The sequence below is a fragment of the Lepidochelys kempii genome, chromosome 11 (genome assembly GCF_965140265.1).
Source record: "Lepidochelys kempii isolate rLepKem1 chromosome 11, rLepKem1.hap2, whole genome shotgun sequence".
Classification (NCBI taxonomy): domain Eukaryota; kingdom Metazoa; phylum Chordata; order Testudines; family Cheloniidae; genus Lepidochelys; species Lepidochelys kempii.
This window is the reverse complement of record NC_133266.1, coordinates 39,350,405-39,373,779: the sequence shown is the minus strand read 5'-3', so window position 1 is coordinate 39,373,779 and position 23,375 is coordinate 39,350,405. Positions and strand designations below refer to the sequence as shown.

Genomic DNA, 23,375 nt, shown 5'->3' with positions numbered 1-23,375 from the left:
CAGCCTTGAAACACAGAAAGACTAATCTGCAGAGATAAACAAAATGTTTAGAAAGAAGTTTCAATTAGAGAGTCCTAGATATAGATTTCCTAAGGCAGAGAGTCACACACACTGAAGTTTGATTTTCTGAAATAAATGATTATGCACCATAAATTCTAAAGCTGTACCAAAGATGGGAATAGCTGTAAAGCATGATTAACACGAAGGTGCGCTGTGTCACTCTGAACTCTGTAGTCCTAATGCACATACATCCAATCTGATCAACACAATGATCAATGGTTTAGCAATGGGCATACATATTCTGCATGCCCAGGACCTCTACATGGAATTCTAAGGCAAAATGCTGCCTAGCACCCTCCAGGGCCAGGTGTTGTACCACATTGCCTTCCTATGTGCTGTGCCAAATGACTACTTTAAGAACTGGTAATAGTGCAGACTGAAGGGTCATCTGTGACCTAGCCTTTCTTTCCCCCTGTACTGCACGGGCTGTTGGGTTGGCTGGGAAATTGAAGTGCAGGCATCCAAATGTAAATGTAATAATGATTTCCAAAAAGAGCATTACTGTCAAGAGTCAATGCTTTAAAATACATCTAAAGATGGATTCCCTGTATGAAGAACTGGTACTCTGTGTTAAAACGAGAACAATGGAAGATAACAGCACAGGGGTGGGGAGCAAGTAGAGCATATGATTATCCAGTCACTTGGTGTTTGCTGTAACTTGGAAAAACCTTCCCGTTCAATAGCTCCCAATTTCCTTGAACATACAGCATATTGCCCTAGAGCAAGGCACATGGTATTTTATGAACATACAGAATAATGTGTATAAAGAGCCTTGCCCTAAAAGAAACATACATTGCCTTTCTAATACTACAGCCAGAATTGTATTATTTTGCCTTCCTCTTAAAGTCATAGTGATGCTGACTCTCAAGGAACAGGGTTGGGGACAGGAAGGAAGTTGTTGGATTTATAATGAAAATGGCTTGTCAATAACATTTTAGTTTTATGTTCAGAAGTGAGAGAACATTCAGCAGAAAATCTTTTCTTTCAGTTTAACTATCATCTGAGAAAAACAGAACTCAGAGGTAACAGAAGTCACATAATTATAGTAAAAGCAATGACTGGACTGAAATGTGGAGCACAGGTTTCTCTGTTGGTACATCTGCTATGGCTCTTTTTAGATCTGCTACAGAACGACTTCACCCTTGGTTGTAGGGAACAATGGCATACACAGGTGTGGTACATCATCCCTAGTTTGCTTCATGTTGGCTGCATTTGAAACTATAGCCTCTCTGCTACTGACTTCAGTAGGTTGGATCTTATAGTTTCAGTGCCCTATGACCTCTTGCTCTCTACTAGAGACCTGCACCAGCCCGCAGGCCTGTTCCTTCAATAATCTCTTTCCAGTTTATCCAAATTCATATTGATATGCGTGCATTGAAGCCTGGCAGGGAATCGGAGGCTTGGCCCATGCTGGGAAAATCCACAGCAATTAAGAATAAAACCTGGCAATCTGCCAATATTAGGGATAACCACAAAGCCAGAGAGATGGCATGTCCAGTGGCTATCATCCACACTTTAAGCAAAACGATTTTAGTGCTTCACACCAACTCTACACATGGTTAATACACATTGATTCTCTGAGCCCAGATGGATCCCTGAGAATTCATTCAATGGCTTTTAATCAGCATGTTTTGCTTTCAAAAATGTACTCACCATAAAAGCTCCAAAGTCCTGTCACTGGTGACATTTGATATTGAAGAACACATGATCAGAAGCAGTACTTTCTGATTGCTTTTGTTTGGGCTGTTTACATTTCTCTCAGCTATAAATACTGACATGAAGTTATCCATAGCAAAATAGTCTGTGGAAATAATGTTTTAATTACCTGCTTGAATATGTATAGCAGCAACAGTTCTTCTGTTCCTTATTTCCTTGTACTTCCTGCGAGTTTCATATCCTCTCCAGGCTAAAAATACAAACCCATGTGTTGGGAATTACGGTACAGTTCTTTAAGGAAGTGTTATAGAGTCAGAGATGTGCCTAATCTTTCATCCTCCTGCCATAACCACCCCCTCCCACTACCTCTTCCTCACCCACCCACCAGTTGAACTCTGGGCTCAAGACTGGAGTCTAAGCATCTCCACAACTTCAAACACATCTCCAGTCTTCCAAATTTTAATTGTCTACATGTGCTCTCTGATGTCACAAAGTCAAGCAAAGACTGAGGTGCAGAATCATTGGAGGTCAAAGTTCAATGCAAACAACTGCATCCCTCTAACACCGCACCTCCCAAAAAATACATCAACAGAGTGAAGCATGATAAACTACTAATAATCAACCTTCCCAGCCCATGGCAGTATTTATGTTATTTGGAATGCAGAGGTACATGCAAAAAGGAGACTGTAGCTATTGCATCTCTTCTGTGTGCTGCACATTAGTGGAGAAACACTGAACAACACTCTTCCTTTGTTACAGGCATAGTCTATAATAATAAAACATTTAAACAAAGACATCAGTGATTACTAAACTGATAACTTAGAAATTAATCTGTAATGTTGGTATCAGTTAGCTGGAGGGGGAAAGCACCACATATTATTTTGATTTCACAGCAAACCATTGAGAAAATGAATAGATAATTTGCAGGCAATTTAAAATGCCAAGATTGTGCATGAAATAAGGAATATGAATGTTTACCTGACTGAATGGTGACGGCACTATTTTCTCTTCTCTCTTTGATTCTCCTATATCTCCTAGCTCCAAGCCACCCCTTGGTATAGGCCTGCATTACCACCACCCTGCCTATAACTTCTCGCAGCAGCAAATTTAACTGCTCTATGTGGTAATACTTTAGAAACACCTGAAATGGAACAACAGGTTCAGCATTACATGTAAGCAGCAGAATAAAATCTTTTATACTGCCTCCTCATTAGTATTATTTCAATCTACATTACAGCATCATTGCTAGAAAAAGCTGCTAACTCTTATAGCTAGAATTTCAGAAACCATGTGGTAGAATATATGTTTTTAGTTTATTGCACTAATTACAATCAGCCATTACAATGCAAGTCACACAATTATCCCCGTTACCCCCAAGTAAATCACTGGTGACAGCTTGGTCAGAATGCTGCATTTCTGTATCAGCAATGTTTAAATATAGCTTTTCAAGCTATAGCTGATTTGTGGTAACATTTTCAATAATGGTCTCTTTCATTAATATGGCATTACACTGAAAATCTGGTGGGAGTCCTTAGGATAAACATTAGCACAAAGCGGTCCTCATGATAATGATAAGAGGGGAGAAGGGTGAGTTTATAAATACAGTATTGTATCCTAATTCAGGGGCCAAATCCTAAGAGCCCCTATTCAGGAAACTCCCTTTGGCTTACTTCTAAGGAATGAGTAAGCAATTTCAGGATTTGACCCCATATTTTGCAAAATCGGTCACACCATTTTAAACTATGAACAAAGGCTGCTACTAAAATAGCCCAAAGCATCTCATCTGAAAGGCTGGACCACTTCTGCAAACCGATACTGGCCTAAAGTGGTTCACAGATAGCAAAGGCTAAATGGTGGCATTAAGCCACAACCTACAGTAGGGAGGATTGTGGAGGAGCCCCACACCAGCAGGCACTACTGGAGGCACCGTGCCCCAGGTGCACCCAGGGGTGGTGCGGGTACTATGCCACCTTTGGGAGAGGATTCTATGTGCATCTCTCCTTATACAGGCTAGGCAGGAAAGGGGCAAGGCATTCCCTCAATCTAGGGAGGCTAGCACTTGCAGCTACACTAGCCTGAAGCAGCAGTCAGCGTGCAGGAGCAGTGGACATTCCTTGCACCCTCTCCCTTTCCCATCACATCCACACAGGGAAGAATGAGCCACAGCTTCATTAAACCACTCATTTGACATGCCTCGCTGCAGAGAGGACACCCCTGGAGAAAACCAGAAACATGCCCTACCTTTGTTTTCCCAAGAACCCAATTGTCTAGTTTCGATTTCTCCAAAATAGCAATACAGCTTTCTCTGGTACCAAGAGGGGTCTGATGTGCCTTGAAAGCCAGGTAATAATACCTACAAACCCCAAAGAACAAAGAAAGAGCAAGTTAATTGCTACATAAACACACTTGGATTGCAACAGGAAATTATTATACTCCCGCCAAAGAAGTACTTTGAGTATTGTGGGCAAGATCCTCAGCCCTACTAAGTCCCAAGACCCCTTTCCACTAATACGGTGGAAAAAGGGGATTAAAATCCTAAATGGGCAGCTGAGGATACGCCCGGCAAAGGGAAATCTTTGAACCAATATTGCCGCCACCTATTCTATCCTTGGGTACACAAGGAAGGGGCTGTGGCTAGAGTATACTGCACTCTAGCAATCCCTGCTAGTGTAATGGCCCATAAGGAGATTTTATGAGGCAGTGCCATTTAGAACAGCCTAGAGGCTGCACTAAGTTTTGCTTGGGAATAGAACTATGCCAGTGAGAGGTTGGGAAGGTGGCAGAAAGCAAAACAATGAAAAGGAATGAGAAAATTAAAAAACTCATCTCCCCGGAAATCTACAAATGTGCCACTCACGTTTAGATGTAGCTCTAAATGTCCTGAGAAGTGGGAGAAAGAAAGCACTCCTCTTTCCCTATGTGACACCATTGCATTCACACTCAGTGAGGCAGCAGAAGTGCTCAAGCTAAGTCCCAAAGACAGTTTAAATGGAAGAGGGCTGCTCGCAAAGTATTTTCCTTGAAGTCTCTTTTTCTTTGGCACTTGTTAGCCTTCTGGCCACCCTGCAAAGCCCTTTTTTCAGGTATTTGGGAAAAGTGTGGGGAGGTGAGCACTAAGGAGATGTTTTGCTGCTGCTGCTACTACTGCTGCTAACTAGCTAGTAATTATTAGTTAGGATTGCGTGAGGAGTTTCTCTCTCTCTCTGTGTATATATATGTGTGTATGTATGTGTGTGTGTATATATACACACATACACACACACACACTCATTTTTATTGATATTATGCCTTTTTAATCATTATGAAAGCCTCAAGGGCAATGGTCTGCCACTTGTTACAAAGTGTTAAATACAAATAAACACACATCATCATTCGCCAGTATTTAACAGGATTAGAAGATCAGTCTTATTGTTACACTCCATCCTATTCTCCTATGCTGCATGTACCTCTGTTTTTTGTATGTAGATAAAACCATGTCTAAAAGTACTGCCATCTTTTTAAAAATGAAGGGCCACATTCTCTGTTGGTGTAAATTGGTTCAGCTCCACCAGAGTCCATTGGAGCTGTGCTAGTTTACACTAGCGGTGAATTTGACTCTGCAACATTTTAGGTATTAGTACTTCTTAACTGTCAGTTGAGCAAACACCTTTATTAATGGGGCGGAAACAAGCCTAAATCAGCATACAATGTCTGAATTCAAAATCAGACTTTATCACCACCAGTTATGGGACCATATTCAGCTTCATACTTATCTCTGGTCCCACAGGAAGTGATTATGGCTTCTGGAAAGAAGAAGCATAAGAGAAAGGTGCTAATCTGGAACTGGTGTCACACTAACAGAGAGATGACATTCTGGCTCCAGTGAAGTCAATGGGAGTTTTGCCTTTAACCTCCATAGGGCCAAGATTTCATCCAGTGACCACTCTTTGTGTCTTTAAATTTCTGGAGTAAAAGTCTGTGTACACTCAGCAGTCAGTCTGGCCCACCCTGCATATTTACATGTAAATTAAAACCCTCCAAGTTCCTTTTAACAGTCGGGTGCTGTCAGCTAGTCAATGAGCTGATTCCACTTGTCTCCAGCAGGAACAAAGTCAAATACCAGCACCAGAGAGGAAGAAATACAGTGAAGCCATGTTAACTTGTTATCTAATGAGATGTTCATTTTCTTACATCAGAAGTAACAGAAAGGATTATTTCATCCCCAGTGTCACTGAGCGTGTTTGCTATTAGTATTTGACTATTTTTCTCAGAGAAGCATCAGCAGCCATAGTGCTCATTGGGCAGCCTGAGCTCACACTGGGGCCCCAAGTTTGCATTCATGATAGGGCTGCCCTCCATAAATGGAGCATTGCAGGGGGAGGTCTCCCAGTGATCAATATACCTAACAATGAGACCACAGATTCTGAGCCACTGGCGATAAAAGCCAGCATTAGCAGGGTTAGTAATATAGTGTTTACTGCTGTCTGTATTAGTGACATAAACTGATTATCGAGGCTGAGAGTCTGCCAGTGTGGCAAGAATTTAAAGATTTACAATAAAAATGACTCTTGTTTCAATCTTCACTTACAGAAAATGGGAATCTTGGACATTCTAAGAGACCACCCGTGCTCCCTATCTCTGGCAAAGGGGTGTGTTCATGCAAAATTAAAACCAATAAGCCCTGCCTATCTCGTTGCTATGGATTCATTGGTGGTAGAGGTGCTAGCTGATGGGAGATCATGTGATGTTTTTAATTGGAAGCATTCCCACTGACTACAGCGGGCTTTGAACCAGGCTCATAGGGAAAAATAAATTATTTTGTTTTGCTCAGGTGACCTTCACATGCAAGATTTTCATACAAAGAACAGTCATCAACAATTATGAACAAACACTTTGCAAATAGCTGATGAAAAAGGGATATGAACGTGTTCATATTGAACAGGCATTCAGATTATGAATGAACCAATGTTCCCGGACTCTGTTTTTGCACTGTTCAAATAGCTCTGGCTAAAAAGTACTGTATTAATTAAATAACTGATATTATGCACTTCCATTAGTTTACAAATTAAAATTATTTTACAATTGCACTTCTTTAAGCTGTGACAGCTCCAGAACTGTCACCTCTACCACATTTAAACTACTTGGCTGTTAGTCCTTAAGTGACATCTGTGTACGAGCTCATTTTTTAGACTGTGATTGAGGGAGGGGTGACAGGCTTAACTAACTGTTCCCCGACATATAAAATAAGGAACAGCAACCAGGTGCCCCCTTCAGATCCAAGCAAGAGCCTGAGACATGCAACCATGTAAGGACAGAGCACAGTCTCACTCATACTAAAGAAAACATGGATAGTTATTATGGAGGATAGAATATAATGGCAACACTTTTTAACAGGAGAATATGATTTTCAAATATTAGCTTCAGTTAATCTCTAGAAAGCAGCACCAATTGTCACAAGAAAGAACAAAGAACCACTAAAATTATCAATTAAGATCAAAGGGTAACAAACCAATGACTAAAGCATTGTAGCCAATACTGGACCAGACACACTGAGGAACTATGCTGATGTATCACGATTGAAGACATGGTACACACTGTGTAATGAATGGTGGCAGATTATGTATTATTAAAGTACTTTTTTAACGCAGTGAATTTCTCCATACCAACCATATCTCATAATTTATTGAGGCAAGTACTATGAAGGAAATTTAAGGGTGATATCATTTAGCAGCTATGGAGAGCAGTGCTACATTCAGTAGAAAATAAAGGAGTGGATCTAGTTTATTACTAAGGTTAAATTTGTTTTTAGTGTTGTAGCCTGGCTGGTCCCAGGATATTGGAGAGACTTCTGTTGGCAAAAGAGACATGCTTTCAAGCTATACAGAGCTCTTCTTCAGGTCTCAGGCCCTGAATGTTGTCAATCCCCAGAAGGGTGATGGACTTTTGCACTGTATTGGTGAAACGCAATCAAAACACCCCCAACATTTCCTAAAAGGTATGTGCTAGTTTGCAGTCCCACAACATCTATTTTCAACATGGCCCAGAATATACAATTTATGTAGAGTTAAATAAGTTCTGTCATAAATAACACTGGATGTTCATGTGATTTATGCTTACTGATAACTTAAGTTTGTTTTCATACTTCTTTGGAAAGGTCATATCAGTTTCCCAGTAAGCCATGTATTTTTAATGTGTGGGGTGGGCTGGGGCATATAAAAGTATAGAATAGTTTTCAGATCGTCTGGCTTTTTTGTAATTAATATCAAATATTCTTTCAGCATCTAATAATCTTCTGCACATTAATATATTACAGCTGGCATCCTAGTAATTTAGAAGCTACATCAGGGTCACATACTGAAAAATTCTTGGTTATACAGGTTTTCGAGGTATTTTGCTTATAGACTTGACCATACAATTTAGTTACATTATAAACTTATTACCATCATCTTTAGTTTCCTATGCAACTTTGTATTTCAAACTGTTCATGGCTTACTTTCTGCTGCTATCCTTATAAAACAGTATATAGTTGAACTGTAAGTAAAAGCAATGCCACTTTTCAGTACCAAATGCTTTTCCTGAGTGCTATGTTGACTGTCTGCTATTTATAGAAGATGTTAATCTTGTAAAAAACTATGCGCTTTATTAACTGAGAGCTTCTGGGAATTTATTTTTGTCTAAAGAGAGTGTTCTATCTGTAGTCAGTCTTTTGATAGTTCCTATAAGCTTTGTTTAGCTTATCCTGTGCTTTTCTAAATTTGTCAAATGTTCTTACAAAGTCCAGCCACTGGATGGAGGACTCCACTAACTGGTTAAATAAGTTTCTTTTAGTGTAAAGAAGAAAAGGAGTACTTGTGGCACCTTAGAGACTAACAACTTTATTTGAGCATAAGCAAGTGAGCTGTAGCTCACGAAAGCGTATGCTCAAATAAATTTGTTAGTCTCTAAGGTGCCACAAGTGCTGCTTTTCTTTTTGCGAATACAGACTAACACGGCTGCTACTCTGAAACCTTTAGTGTCAAGTTTCTTGTTGGAAGCTACAACACTAAACCTTTTTGTTTATGGTGTCAAATGTAAAAACAGAAGTGTCGTCATCATAACATACAAAAGAGCTGCAAGACTGGCAAATCCTTTCTCATTGCTAAAAGCTCTTGTGTAAGAACTTTTTTCCAGAAATGGTCCTGGAGTTTGAATAGTCCCAAAGTTTGAAGGTACTTAGATTTGGGTTCCAAAATTAAAATCCAGGTTAAGGTCTAGATTTTGGATCACCCCTGAAGCTCAGTGTTTAAGACCAACTCTAGTTTTTCTCTTTTTCTGTTAGTGGATAGTCCAGTTTCCATCTGGTTCCTGCCTCTTGTTATATTGTAACCCACACACCTTCTGGGTGTCGGGTGTGGTGTTCTGTCCCTTCTAGTCAGGGGTGAAAGTAACTTAAGGGACTTACCAGTACGCAGGGTGGCCGGGGTCCTGAGCAAGGTGGGGGCGGGGCCTCAACCGGAAGGGGTAGGGCCTCAGACAGAAGGGGCAGGTCTGGGGCCACACTCCCACAGCCAGCCCTTCAGCATGGCTCCAGCAGTGATTTAAAGGGCCGTGGCTCTGGCCCTTTAAATCGCCACCAGAGCCCCACGGCTCCTGGCCACCGCTGGTACAGTCGGCTGTGTACCACGCTTACCGGTATGCCGGACTGGCTTACTTTCACCTCCGCCTATAGTGGAGAAAAGGTGGGGTGAGGGAGTGGGAGAGAGAGAGAAGATCACACTGTTGTAGGCACCTATTTAATCTGTACTAAGGCTCACACCCTGTTGGAACACAGGATTTGCCAAATGGGATCATACAATCAGTTCATCTAATCTAACATCTTGGTTCTGGCAATGGCCAGTACCTGATGCTTTAGAGGAAGGTGAAACACCTGCTTGAGTCACTGTTCAACTGTGCAATCTTGTACAGGGTGGAAGAGGGAGGGCAAATGTGGCTCAATTGAGATATACACCAAAACATCTTGAGGCTATCCAAAGCAGCTGAAATTCTGAGAATTTCTAGTTTTTGGGACTAATTCTGACCTCCGTTGTACTTGAGTAAATCCACAATAACTCTACAGAAATCACATACAAGATGGAGTTACTCGGGATTTACTCAAGTACAACTGAGGTTAGAATTAGGCTATATAGTTTCTATCAATTATGTAGGGATAAAATTAGAAAGGCCAAGGCACAAAACAAGATCAAACTCACTAGGGACATAAAGGGTAACAAGAAAACATTCTACAAATACATTAAAAGCAAGAGGAAGACCAAGGACAGAGTAGGCCTGTTACTCAATGATGCGGGAAAGACAATAACAGAAAATGTGGAAATGGCAGAGGTGCTTAATGACTTCTTTGTTTCAGTTTTCACCAAGAGTGTTGGTGGCAATTGGACGTCTAACATAATGAATGCTAGTGAAAATGAGGTAGAATCAGAGTCTAAAATAGGGAAAGAACAAGTCAAAAATTACTTAGACAAGTTAGATGTCTTCAAATCACCAGGGCCTGATGAAATGCATCCTAGAATACTCAAGGAGCTACTGAGGAGATATCTGAGCCATTAGTGATTATCTTTGAAAAGTCATGGAAGACAGGAGACATTTCAGAAGACTGGAAAAGGGCAAATATAGTGCCCATCTATGGAAATAATGGAAATAAAAATGGAAATAAGGACAACCTGGGGAATTACAGACCAGTCAGCTTAACTTCTGTACCCAGAAAGACAATGGAGCAAATAATTAAGAAATCAATTTGCAAACACCTAGAAGATAATGAGGTGATAAGTAACAGTCAGCATGGATTTTTCAAGATCAAATTGTGTCAAACTAACCTGGGGGGGAGGGATAGCTCAGTGGTTTGAGCATTGGCCTGCTAAACCCAGGGTTGTGAGTTCAATCTTTGAGGGGGCCATTTAGGGATCGGGGCAAAAATTGGGGATTGGTCCTGCTTTGAGCGGGGGGTTGGACTAGATGACCTCCTGAGGTCCCTTCCAACCCTGATATTCTATGATTCTATGATAGCTTTCTTTGACAGGGTAACAAGCCTTATGGATAAGGCATAAGTGGTAGATGTGGTATATCTTGACTTTAGTAAGGTTTTTGATATTAAGAAAAGGAGTACTTGTGGCACCTTAGAGACTAACCAATTTATTTGAGCATGAGCTGTCGCTTTGGATGAGCTATTACCAGCAGGAGAGTGAGTTTGTGTGTGTGTTTTTTGGAGGGGGGTGGGGGGGTGAGAAAACCTCGATTTGTGCTGGAAATGGCCCACCTTGATTATCATACACATTTTAAAGAGAGTGGTCACTTTGGATGGGCTATTACCAGCAGGAGAGTGAGTTTGTGTGTGGGGGTGCGGAGGGTGAGAAAACCTGGATTTGTGCTGGAAATGGCCCAACTTGATGATCACTTTAGATAAGCTATTACCAGCAGGAGAGTGGGGTGGGAGGAGGTATTGTTTCATGGTCTCTGTGTATATAATGTCTTCTGCCGTTTCCACAGTATGCATCCGATGAAGTGAGCTGTAGCTCGCGAAAGCTCATGCTCAAATAAATTGGTGAGTCTCTAAGGTGCCACAAGTACTCCTTTTCTTTTTGCGAATACAGACTAACACGGCTGTTACTCTGAAACCTGTTTTTGATACTGTCTTACATGACCTTCTCATAAACAAACTAGGGATATACAACCTGGATGGTACTACTATAAGGTGGATGCATAACTGGTTGGAAAATTGTTCCCAGAGAGTAGTTATCAGTGGTTCAGTCATGTTGGAAGGCATGACAAGTGGGGTCCCACAGAAATCAGTTGTGGGTCCAGTTCTGTTCAATATCTTCATCAATGATATTGATTTAAATAATGGCATAGAGAATACACTTATAAAGTTTGCAGACAATACCAGGCTGCGAGGGGTTGCAAGTGCTTTGGAGGATAGGATTAAAATTCAAAATGATCTGGACAAACTGGAGAAATGGTCTGAAGTAAATAGGATGAAATTCAATAAGGACAAATGCAAAGTACTCCACTTAGGAAGGAACAATCAGTTGCACACATACAAAATGGGAAATGACTGTCTAGGAAGGAGTTATGCGGAAAGGGATCTGGGGGTCATAGTGGACCACACGCTAAATATGAGTCAACAGTGTAATGCTGTTGCAAAAAAAGCGAACATCATTCTGGGATGTGTTAGCAGGAGAGTTGAAAGCAAGACATGAGAAGTAATTCTTCTGCTCTATGCTGTGCTGATTACACCTCAACTGGAGTATTGTATCCAGTTCTGGCCACCACATTTCAGGAAGGATATGGACAAATTGGAGAAAGTCCAGAGAAGAACAACACCCTATAATGCCTGATTAAAGGTCTAGAAAACATGACCGATGGGGGAAGATTGAAAAAATTGGGTTTGTTTAGTCTGAAGAAGATAAGACAGAGGGGACATGATAACAGTTTTCAAATACATAAAAGGTTGTTACAATGAGGAGGGAGAAAAATTGTTTTTCTTAACCTCTGAGGATAGGACAAGAAGCAAGGGGCTTAAATTGCAGCAAGGGTGGTTTAGGTTGGACATTAGGAAAAACTTCCTAACTGTCAGGGTAGTTAAGCACTGGAATAAATTTCCTAGGGAGGTTGTGGAATCTCCATCATTGGGGATTTTTAAGACCAGGTTAGACAAACACCCGTCAGGGATAGTCTAGACAATACTGCCTTGAGTGCAGGGGACTGGACTAGATGATCTCTCGAGGTCCCTTCTAGTTCTATGTTTCTATGATTCTAATTAGTTAAAATAAAATAGGAAATAAACTGCAGTGCTAAGTTTCCAGTAACAAACCTTTGACTGCTAATTTTGATGCAAGTCTGTTGTCTAAATATTTCAAAGTAAAAACACTGGAACTGAGATGCAACCTGGTGCAAAAAGGAATATTTTATTTTCTACATTTGCCTGTTCCCATTTGCAAACTTCCTATGTATTGTATGTATTCAGTTACTTAGCGCCTAAAAATACTTGACTAGTCACATTTGTAAGAGCAGCAAGACTGCAAGCTAAAGAGAAGGCAATACCTCTTCAGAAGGTTTTATTCCTCAGAGATAAAGATACACTTTAAATAGTGTTAATGATCATTGTATTTATATAGCCTTTTTGAACCCAATGATTCCTACATTGCTTTACAAACTATGCTGCCTGATGTGCAAACACATATATTTATAATATTCCCAAACAATATGTTAAAATGGAGTTAAGATTAACTGTACACATCAGTAATTTAGGGTAAAACAACATTACAAAGAAGTTGTATTTATCACAAAATCGGGCATTATAAACCTGGGAAATCTAGAGTTAACCTTAAACGTAAAAGAAATCCAATCACACTAAGGTATGTAAATGCCGTGAAGTGGCACTGTCCAATAACCCTATGATTATGATTGAGAAATTTGAGTGTTTGTTGTCCCATATTAGATTAAACTGACCTTTAAATAAATATTTGAAGTTTTCTTTTTGGCTCCCTCATATGATAAACTGCATTTATCATCCACCTGTGACTACTAGGTCTATACTCCACCCTCTAGCCTATCTCAGAAAGGTCCACTTCTAACACTCCAGATCTCTGAGCAGCTGCATAGAGCTACCATTTAGAACCAAATAAATGATTAACCCTTTCCCTCCCACAATCAAATCTCTGCCCCAAAGTACACTGGTATGAAGTGCAGAATGGGCAATGTTCAGTGAAAGGTTTCAGGTCCAGTATCTCACAACCCATTACTAGCTGATCCCTAGTTGTGAGGGGAGATTCCCAACTTTCCAACAGGACACAATGTTTGTTCCTAGCCCTGGTAGGTCCTGAGATATTGGACCTTCAAATCATGGCATTTTTATGCATGAAAAAACACTATCATTTTCAGAGATTTCTAAGCTGTATTGGCTATGATTTTTCTCTCATTCTCATGCCTGTACAATTGAACACCTGGTTCTAAGGGACTCTGGCTTTACCGGTGGAGAATCTGGAAAAATGTACCAATAATAATATTTTTTAACTTTTTAAAAATCCCTCTAAAAGATCACTAAAATAGTTCTTCTGTAAAGGATTCTGTAATAGCAAACAGGGTCTGTCTACCCTTCAACCTGGAGTGTGGTTCACAGGTTGAAGAGGAAAGGAGTACTTGTGGCACCTTAGAGACTAACCAATTTATTAGAGCATAAGCTTTCATGAGCTACAGCTCACTTCATCGGATGCAGCTGTAGCTCACGAAAGCTTATGCTCTAATAAATTGGTTAGTCTCTAAGGTGCCACAAGTACTCCTTTTCTTTTTACGGATACAGACTAACATGGCTGCTACTCTGAAACCTGTCATTATGCAAGGTTGAAGAGAGACACTCACACTAGCTGCATTAAGCCAGTGTACTACAAAAAGAGTGTAGCTGGAGTAGCACCAGCAGTTGAATGGGCTAGCTGCCTGGAGTATGTGTGCTTAGGGTCTCAGACAGATACGTACTTGGGGCAGCTGGACCCTCCCGCAGCTCACTCTGCCTGCAGCTACCCTCTATTGTTAGCAAGCTAGCTTGGTGAGAACAAACACAAGTGTGTCTTCTCAGCCTGGGAAACACTGCTTCCCCCTAGCTCTAGGTGTAGACATACCCACGCAGATTACATGCATGTGTGGTGTGGTGTAAGGGTTTCAGTGGTGCTCATTTGGGATGCCCTATATAACTCACGAGTGACTCTGTACATACTTGCACATAGGCAGTCATTTTTTTCCACCTATTGATTGCAAACCTCTCTGGAGTAAAATTCTATCCTGCAGCTGTTTAACAGTACACAACAAATGGCAAGAGTCCGGGAACAAGATATGGAAGATAAACTACTGTATCACATTTAATTTACAAGAGAAATTTGGGTAGACGGACGAGGTGAATTCCTGGTCCCACTGGAGTCAATGACAAAACTCCCACTGACTTCAGTGGGGCCAGGACACTAAAGCCATGTCCCCAAACATCATGTTGGGGCACTGATTCAGTGCTGACTCAGAAGGAAGAGTGCCACTCACTTTATCACTTATTACAGAACTTAGGGATGAAATATTGGCTTCATTGAATCAGTAACTAAACTCCCATTGGCTTCAATTGGACCAGGATTTCACTCTAAGTTTTCCATCCTAAAGTGCTCTCCGTTTGAAAAACAATCAAACCATAGGAGCTGCAATACCAAATGAGATCTGTGGACCAGAGGGATCCTACATCATCCCACAGTGGATGATTATGGAATAAACTGCCTACATAAGGGACGTTTCTTTCAAACTACCATGGGAAGCAGGATGGTTTACATTACTTATTTAAAAAATATCTAGTGTAACTGAGGATGCTTTTATTATTCATATAAATACCCAATCTATGTTATCCCACTAATCTCTTGTCCTTGATGATGTCAAGACCCCAACAAGGGCCGTGAGAGCCAAGAGTCAGAGCAGGGGCAAACCTGAAGCTGGGAGTAGTGGTGGAGTTTGCAGTCAGGTTGCAGGCCAAAGTAAACACCAAGGGCCAGAAACTGAGCCAAGTTTCAGGGAATGAGCCAGGAGGCAAAACCCAAATCAACCCAAGGTCAAATCCATCAAATTCAGACGCAAGGAGAAGGAATGGTCATGGCAGCTACAGGAGATGCACACGGTTGCCTGCACACATCCTAGAATGCCCCTTGGGTTTATATAGGGCAGGGAGCTATGAGGCTGCTGTCTGTCAAACCCTCAAGGCAGAATGTCCCATGGTTTGAGTCCACAGCAGTTCATGGGAAGTGGAGTGCAAGCTGATTATAGCTGCTCTGGGCTGGCAGCCTGGAGATGTCAGCTGCCTAGGAGCTCTACAGACCTAGCTTCTTATAAATATCTTGTGGAAATCAGTTCCACAGATAGATTTTTTTAAAAAATAAGTATATCTTTTTCTCAGTTGTAAATGTGTTGCCTTTTAATTTCATTCACTTGTTCTTGAATTAATGAATGAGATTAGACAAAAGCACACATTGAGGGGAGATGGCTTGAGGATTGCATATATTGAGGAAAACATATTAGGGATTTAGAATGGCAGAGCAGTACTAAATGCAGTGGTTTCCACTCCTCTTCTCCCCGCATGGACCCCTCCAACCCAAACCTATCACAGAATTTGTGTAGGTGGATCCTTGTGCCCCTAGGGAATCTATTAACATCAATGGTGCTCTCTACAGGTTCATGAGCCAGCTGGGGTAGATGGAGTCATAAGACCAAGGCCATGGATTGTAAACTTTTTGAGACAAAAAGTATGTCTTTTTGCATATTGTACAGTGTCTAGCACAATCAGGACCTGCATTGGCCATCCCTGTTATATAATAAATAATAATATCATCATAATCCTGCCATTGAGGAGGCAATGTTCACAGGAAAAGCATAACAGTGGTGTGCCCTGTCTCAATCTTGGAGTGAGGCATTCTATAACAAAGGATAGGAGGCCAGAGAATAAGGTAATGAAAAAGAAAATCACAGCTATCTTTTATTTTTTCCTCCCTAACTTGTTATACAACACTTCATGTCACATTTTTACTTGCTTGTGAGGATCTTGGAAGTGATACTATAAGTGCACTATAAGGTGGGTAGAAAGCTGGCTAGATTGTCGGGCTCAACGGGTAGTGATCAATGGCTCCATGTCTAGTTGGCAGCCGGTATCAAGTGGAGTGCCCCAAGGGTCGGTCCTGGGGCCGGTTTTGTTCAATATCTTCATAAATGATCTGGAGGATGGTGTGGATTGCACTCTCAGCAAATTTGCGGATGATACTAAACTGGGAGGAGTGGTAGATACGCTGGAGGGGAGGGATAGGATACAGAAGGACCTAGACAAATTGGAGGATTGGGCCAAAAGAAATCTGATGAGGTTCAATAAGGATAAGTGCAGGGTCCTGCACTTAGGACGGAAGAACCCTATGCACAGCTACAGACTAGGGACCGAATGGCTAGGCAGCAGTTCTGCGGAAAAGGACCTAGGGGTGACAGTGGACGAGAAGCTGGATATGAGTCAGCAGTGTGCCCTTGTTGCCAAGAAGGCCAATGGCATTTTGGGATGTATAAGTAGGGGCATAGCGAGCAGATCGAGGGACGTGATCGTTCCCCTCTATTCGACATTGGTGAGGCCTCATCTGGAGTACTGTGTCCAGTTTTGGGCCCCACACTTCAAGAAGGATGTGGATAAATTGGAGAGAGTCCAGCGAAGGGCAACAAAAATGATTAGGGGTCTGGAACACATGAGTTATGAGGAGAGGCTGAGGGAGCTGGGATTGTTTAGCCTGCAGAAGAGAAGAATGAGGGGGGATTTGATAGCTGCTTTCAACTACCTGAAAGGGGGTTCCAAAGAGGATGGCTCTAGACTGTTCTCAATGGTAGCAGATGACAGAACGAGGAGTAATGGTCTCAAGTTGCAATGGGGGAGGTTTAGATTGGATATTAGGAAAAACTTCTTCACTAGGAGGGTGGTGAAACACTGGAATGCGTTACCTAGGGAGGTGGTAGAATCTCCTTCCTTAGAGGTTTTTAAGATCAGGCATGACAAAGCCCTGGCTGGGATGATTTAACTGGGAATTGGTCCTGCTTCGAGCAGGGGGTTGGACTAGATGACCTTCTGGGGTCCCTTCCAACCCTGATATTCTATGATTCTATGATACTATTCAGTTGTGTTTATAGGGCTAGTGGTTTACTTCTTTCTTACTTCAAGGGAAGGGATATACACAGATATATATTTTATAACAGATGGTTGTATCCTTGGTTAAGGAAGCAGTGTGTGAATGGGTGAGAATTAAGCTCTTTTTCACTATCTGTTTTTAAACCCAATAAACTATCTTCCAGGGCTGCAACACCGTGAAATAATCTGTGCTACTTGAAAACAGAAGACAGTAAAGAATAACATTAAACAAGAATTTATCTTTTATTTACCTCCACCTGATAAACCCTGAATGACTCTGCTCCCTGACTTTGATTGTTTTGTCCTCAGATTTCCTGCTAAGAGTTTACAAAACACCACTATTGAACAGGAAGATAAGAAGCACACCTATTTGTTTAATAACATCAAGGGGAAAAAACCTGCTGGCTCATCCATTTTGTTGTTATGTTGCTCAAAAGGATCAAAATACCAATTAACTTGCTGGCTTAGAAAATCTTTGATATCCTCAGATTTACTGACATTTTGAAACTCTTGTTCTTAATAGCTTTTTGATTATGAAAAAAGAAGTGCCAATCTGTTTAGCATTTGACCTGTTTTCTCAAATATTTTTATGTCTTCAACTACTTCAATGCCTAAAATCACTTGACTAGTTAAGGGAGCCTGCTTTCTCTTCTACCTATGAATTTTTTTAAGCATTGCTAATTTTTTTTAAGTAGGGGATATGGAAATTGTTTTAAGAGAAGTAGGAAGGTGTAGACTAAAGACAAGGCTGGAGCAAGAAATTTCTGGCCTGTATTCTGAGCTCAAATACTGAGTCCCCTATGGTGTTGGGCAAATCAATTATCTCTTGGCCCTCATTTTCCCTACTTAGATTCTCTTCACTAGAAAATTACATCAAGTTAGACCACAAACCTAAGGACCCTTTGACAAGATGTTAAACATGACTTGCACCTGTCTGCACTGATGGCAAAGCTGCAGTTGACATTATGACAGGTTTCAGAGTGGTAGCTGGGTTAGTCTGTGTTAGACTTACCATGGCTTTTCAAGGTTGTGTTCTCACACTGTAAATTTATAGAGAGGAGAAGCCTGCTGATAATACTGGCCCTGTTCTCCATTCAATTTACAGCTACATTTCAAGGGAGGTAATCCTGATGTACTCAGGAGTAAATGAGAGAAGAATCAAGCCCACTAAGTCTCCCTCATCTCTCTTCAAAAGTGCTTTGAGTATTAGTTAATGTTCATAAAACACTACAAAGATGATGGGCCTGGTATAACCTCAGTGAAATCAATGGAATTACACCAATGTAAAACTGGTATAATGAGTGAAGAATTAGACTCGAAAAGTAGAGTGTTTTCAGTGAACAGAGAACTCTTCCTACCTGAAAAATGTGTTTCTTGCTCTCTTCCTTCACAATCTATTTTCCTATTGTATATTCATTAAATGTATGGCTACACTACACAGCTTTTAGCAACATGACTGTGCCACTATAGCTGTGCTGCTAAAACCCACGCAGTATAGATCCTGTTTGTCTGCAGGAGAGAGCTCTCCCGCTGACAAAAAGCTTCCCCGCCCCAGGAGCAGCAGTGGCTCCTGCTGACAAAGTGCTGCTCATATCAGCGCTTTTCGCTGGTAAAACTTTTGTTGTTCGGGGTGTGTGTTTGTGTGTTTTTAACACCCCTGAACAACAAAAGTTTTGCCGACAAAGTGCCAGTGGGGACATGCCCTTAGCATAAAAAGTCATTAAAGATTTAGCCCCTATTAGTTAGTGATTGTTTATGACCTGATCCTGATTTTCTTTGAATGGATTCATTATTCACGAGTATTCTCTGTATCGCCTGGATGATCAGTTTTCAGACTGTGCATTATTTCTGAAGTCTTTGCTTTAGCTATTCACTGCTAACGTTGTCACCTGGTACTGGGTCTGATCCCTGACTAGACGACAAATATTTTAAACAGGAGAATAATGAATAGCAAATAATTCACAGATTCAGAGATTTTAAAGCTAGAAGGGACCATTAGGACCATTTAATCTGACTCCTGCGTAACACAGACCATGGAATTTCACCCAGTGATTCCTGCATTAAGCCCATAACTTCTGTCTGAGCATCTTTTAGAAAGACATCCAGGTTTGATTTACATATAATTAATTATGGTCTTCCAGTACAAATGTTCAGGTCAATAAACACTTGTGTTAAAATTCATGATGCTTCCAGGACACACAAACATTTTCACAAATATCCAGAGGCTGTCAGAATGCTCACAAGTCCTAGCTATAACTACACCAATATAGTTAAACCAAGATAATTATAACCCCCCCATATGGACACTCTTATTCCAAAATAGGCCCTCATTCCTGAAGAAGTGGCTTTTTCAGTGTAGCTTAAACCCCTTCCAAAGTGATATAAACGAAGCCAAAAATTCTATTCAATTCTACAGGATTAAGTCTACATGGGGAGTTACATTGTTATCTCAATTTAAATTCGCACTTTAACTCAGACTGCTATAACTTTCTTATGTAGGAAAACCCATTACAAATCAAACACTGTTTTTAGTCACAAAAACATTTATAAATCATCTTTTACATTCATCTAGCTGAATGTGCAATATCCGCAGCGCCACTGCGATGTTGTCATGTGGCAGAAATCACCAATGGTGAAAAATGTCTGATGGGGTGTGGTTAGTTTTTTGCCACTATTTGATTAGTGCTGTGCAGACAGCTTGAGACAGAGGCCTTGTCTCACTACAAAGTTTTGTCGGCAAAAGTTATGCCGCTTTAATCAAAACCGCTGTTGCATGTCCACTAGGAACTGGGGGGGAGGGTTAGTCTGTGTCTAGGTCTAGGTCTTTGTGTCTGCAGAGTGCATCCACACTAATTGCTCTTGCATCAACACAGAGAGCAGTGCATTGTGGGTAGCTTTCCCACTGTGCAACTGGCTGCAGGGTGCTTTGGGAAGAGTTTGCAATGCCTCATGGGGCAGGTGCAGTGTCACATGATGCAGGTTTCTCAATCCCATGGTCCAAGGGCCATCCTAGTAGATTGTCAGCCCCAGCCCCCTTTTCAGCTGAAGTGTGGGGTGGGGGAGGGAGAGGAGAGTGGTGTGTCTGGGGTGGGGGAGACAGCAGGCTGACCGACCTATCCGGAGGCAGGGAGTGGGGACACCCCCCACGTCAGCCCCCAGCTCTGCTCAGCACAGCAGTCTCTCCCAAAACAGCCCGCTCTGTCTGCCTGCCTGTGGTTCTGTGATTCCCTCAGAGTTCTCCCACAGCCTCCTCAGCTGCCCTGAGCGGCATCCTAAGCAGCTCTGTGAGCCCTCCATGCTGAGGAATGTCAAAGCAGCACAGCAGACTCCCCCCCCCCCCCCCCCCCCCCCCCCCCCCCCCCCAGTTCCTAGTGCTGGGCAGAACAGGAGCATTCCAGGCTAATGGTTTGCTCTTTGTTCCCCAAAGGGAGCAGCAGGCTCAGCTGTCAGATACTTGGAGCTTTGTAAGGGGAGGGGCACATGCCTGCAGGGCAGCAGAAATCAAAACAGTGAGCAGAGTGGTCATGGCAGGTATTGTGGGATACTGGTGGAAGCCAGTTCTGTCAAAACAAACAGTGTCTACACCGATGCTTTGTTGCTTTAACTTTGCCACAAAAAGCGCTATGCCTCTCATTGAGGTGGTTTTGTTTTGCAGCCAAAAATCACTTTGTAGTATGTACACCTCTCCTGTTTTGTCGGCAAAAGGCAGCTTTTGCTGACAAAACTTTGTAGTATAGACAAGGCTGAACACGCTGCTCTGAGAGATTTTGTATAAAGGTTTGTGTTAATCCATTTCTAACCATATGCATAGTCTTTTTATAATGGTTGAAGGTGATTAATTTCCCTGTACTTGTAATATAAGTGTTCATTTACACATCACTACTACAGGGACACGTGATGGGGATATTTTTTTGTATAGAGCATTAAGAGCTTGATTCTGGTCTCACACTGGTTTTATACCAGTGTAGCTTCATTGACCTCAGCAGGGTTATGCCGGTTTTCAGTGTTGTAACTGGGAGCAGAATCAGGCCCTAAGTGTACAATCCAAGATTTACTGAATCTTCTGCATTCAAACACACAGTGTGTCCAAGAATGCACAGTCTGCTGAATGGAGTCTTAAAGGGAGAATCATATTACAAAAGAGACCTGTTTTACCTTTTCACAAACTCTTCAAAGAGGATGCGGTGAGAATAACCTTGTTGACGTATCTTGACAGTTTCTAGAATTCCTGTGTACCGTAGCTGTACTAGAACTCTTTCTTGGGAAAATTTCAGCGCCTCTCGGTCATCATTTGGTTTAATGCAGCGGACAAAGTGAGGTTGTCCAACCACCATTTTGGATAAAAGATCCATCAAGGAATACTAACAATGAAAGCAAAAAAACCATACAATTGACAAGAGACCCCAGTACACTTATTTTAAAGAAGCAATAAATATCCATAACTATATGTACATGCCTGAAGATATCACATAGAAAGGCTGGGAAATTATTTCTTTTTCTAATAAAATGTTTTGATTAATTTTTTTTCATTTTCATTCAAGCTTTTCTTTGACTTTTTTCATTTTTACCTAAGCACCGAACATCCAAAAACCAATCCCAACCCTACCCCCAGTTTTCAGATGCCACAAAACAACCTAAATTATTTTAACAGTTATTGGAAACTGAAATTTTTTAGTTGTTTGAGGAACACACTAAAACTTTTGATGAAAATTGATTTTTGTTGCAAATTTCCATTTAGACATTTTCTGTTGAAAAATTCAATTTTTACAAAATTTCGACGAATCTAACATCCAACATATTTGGACAAGCAATATTACAAACAACATACCAAATTGTACTAGAATGAAAAATATATTTAAGTAATTAAAATATTTGCTACTCATGGGTACTTGTATATAAGTGGATACCCCTGTTACAACCTAGCTCAGTACCCCCATTTTCTGGTCACCAATCTGTCGCAAGTGGACCCAATCACTGAATCCCATGCTAATCCAAGCCAATTTGATCTATATAGAGTCTAGTCACTGTTTCTAGCTCTGGGTCTACATGGCACATTCCCAGGATCAAACCTGTTGTTTGACAACCTTCTTTAGGATGTAGGTACTGCCACTCAGCTGGTCTAGACCTCAAAATCAGTATCTCAGACCTCCTGACCCCCCTCAGTTGCTTACGTATGCTTCCCCAGAGTTCCATCTAGGCTGTGGCCAGTCTGGGCTTTTAGTTCAACCATTTCAGGGACAATATAGCAGACCAGCAAGGAATACAGGCTTAGCAAATGAACTTCTTAACCACAGAAACTTTACCCTTAAAACATTTGAGAGTTACAGATCTTTGAAGACAGAATTCCTGAGGTGCACTCTCCCCTGACCTGATCTCACCCCTTCTGTAAGTATGATGCCTGTCAGTAGTGCAGGTTAGGCATTCACTCCTGCTCTCATCCTCCTGCAAGTCTTTCCTACATGTGACGATGGTCAGGCCCCCCGTACAGAGCAACACCCTGCTCTTAAGTAGGGTCTCTGTTTCTATGTCATGTGCTTAACTTTGAAACCTTCAGCCCCTGCCGACCATGCTTGCCCTGCCCCCGCCTTCACTGTCCCCACTCCCACAAATCCCTATATAGAAAAAAATATTGTTTCAAGGTGTGGGGCAACAGTTTAGAGATGATCAAAGTTAAATGGCCCCAGTTTTCAGTCTTGATGGATTCTCAGTGATAGTTCTTTAATGAGGGGTCAAGTATCCTTCCTGGGCAGGGCAGCTGTCTGTAAAGCATAAAGTTAAGTTGCCCTCAGGCAAGTTGAGCCACAGTTCAATACATAATACAAAATGGAGTTCAGCATTTGATAAAGACATACCCCACTCTTATAACTCTTCCAGCACAACTCCCACCCACAGTCATGAAATTTCTGGACTTTCAAACTACAGAAGCAGTGCTTTTGGAAAGGGCAATTTCATACCAGTGATTCCAATACTGATGCGC

The 23,375-nt window shown here is 41.4% G+C and overlaps 1 protein-coding gene across 1 annotated transcript in view; it reads right to left on the bottom strand.

Annotated features, from left to right (window-relative positions):
• Nucleotides 1–23,375, bottom strand: part of MYO3B (myosin IIIB) — a 329,793-nt gene that overhangs the window by 111,409 nt on the left and 195,009 nt on the right. The window contains exons 25-28 of the mRNA XM_073306891.1: nucleotides 21,554–21,759; nucleotides 3,958–4,069; nucleotides 2,695–2,857; nucleotides 1,886–1,966 (exon numbers count right to left, since the gene is read on the bottom strand). Coding sequence (XP_073162992.1) covers nucleotides 1,886–1,966; nucleotides 2,695–2,857; nucleotides 3,958–4,069; nucleotides 21,554–21,759 — 562 coding nt within the window. The remainder of the gene's footprint in view (nucleotides 1–1,885; nucleotides 1,967–2,694; nucleotides 2,858–3,957; nucleotides 4,070–21,553; nucleotides 21,760–23,375) is intronic.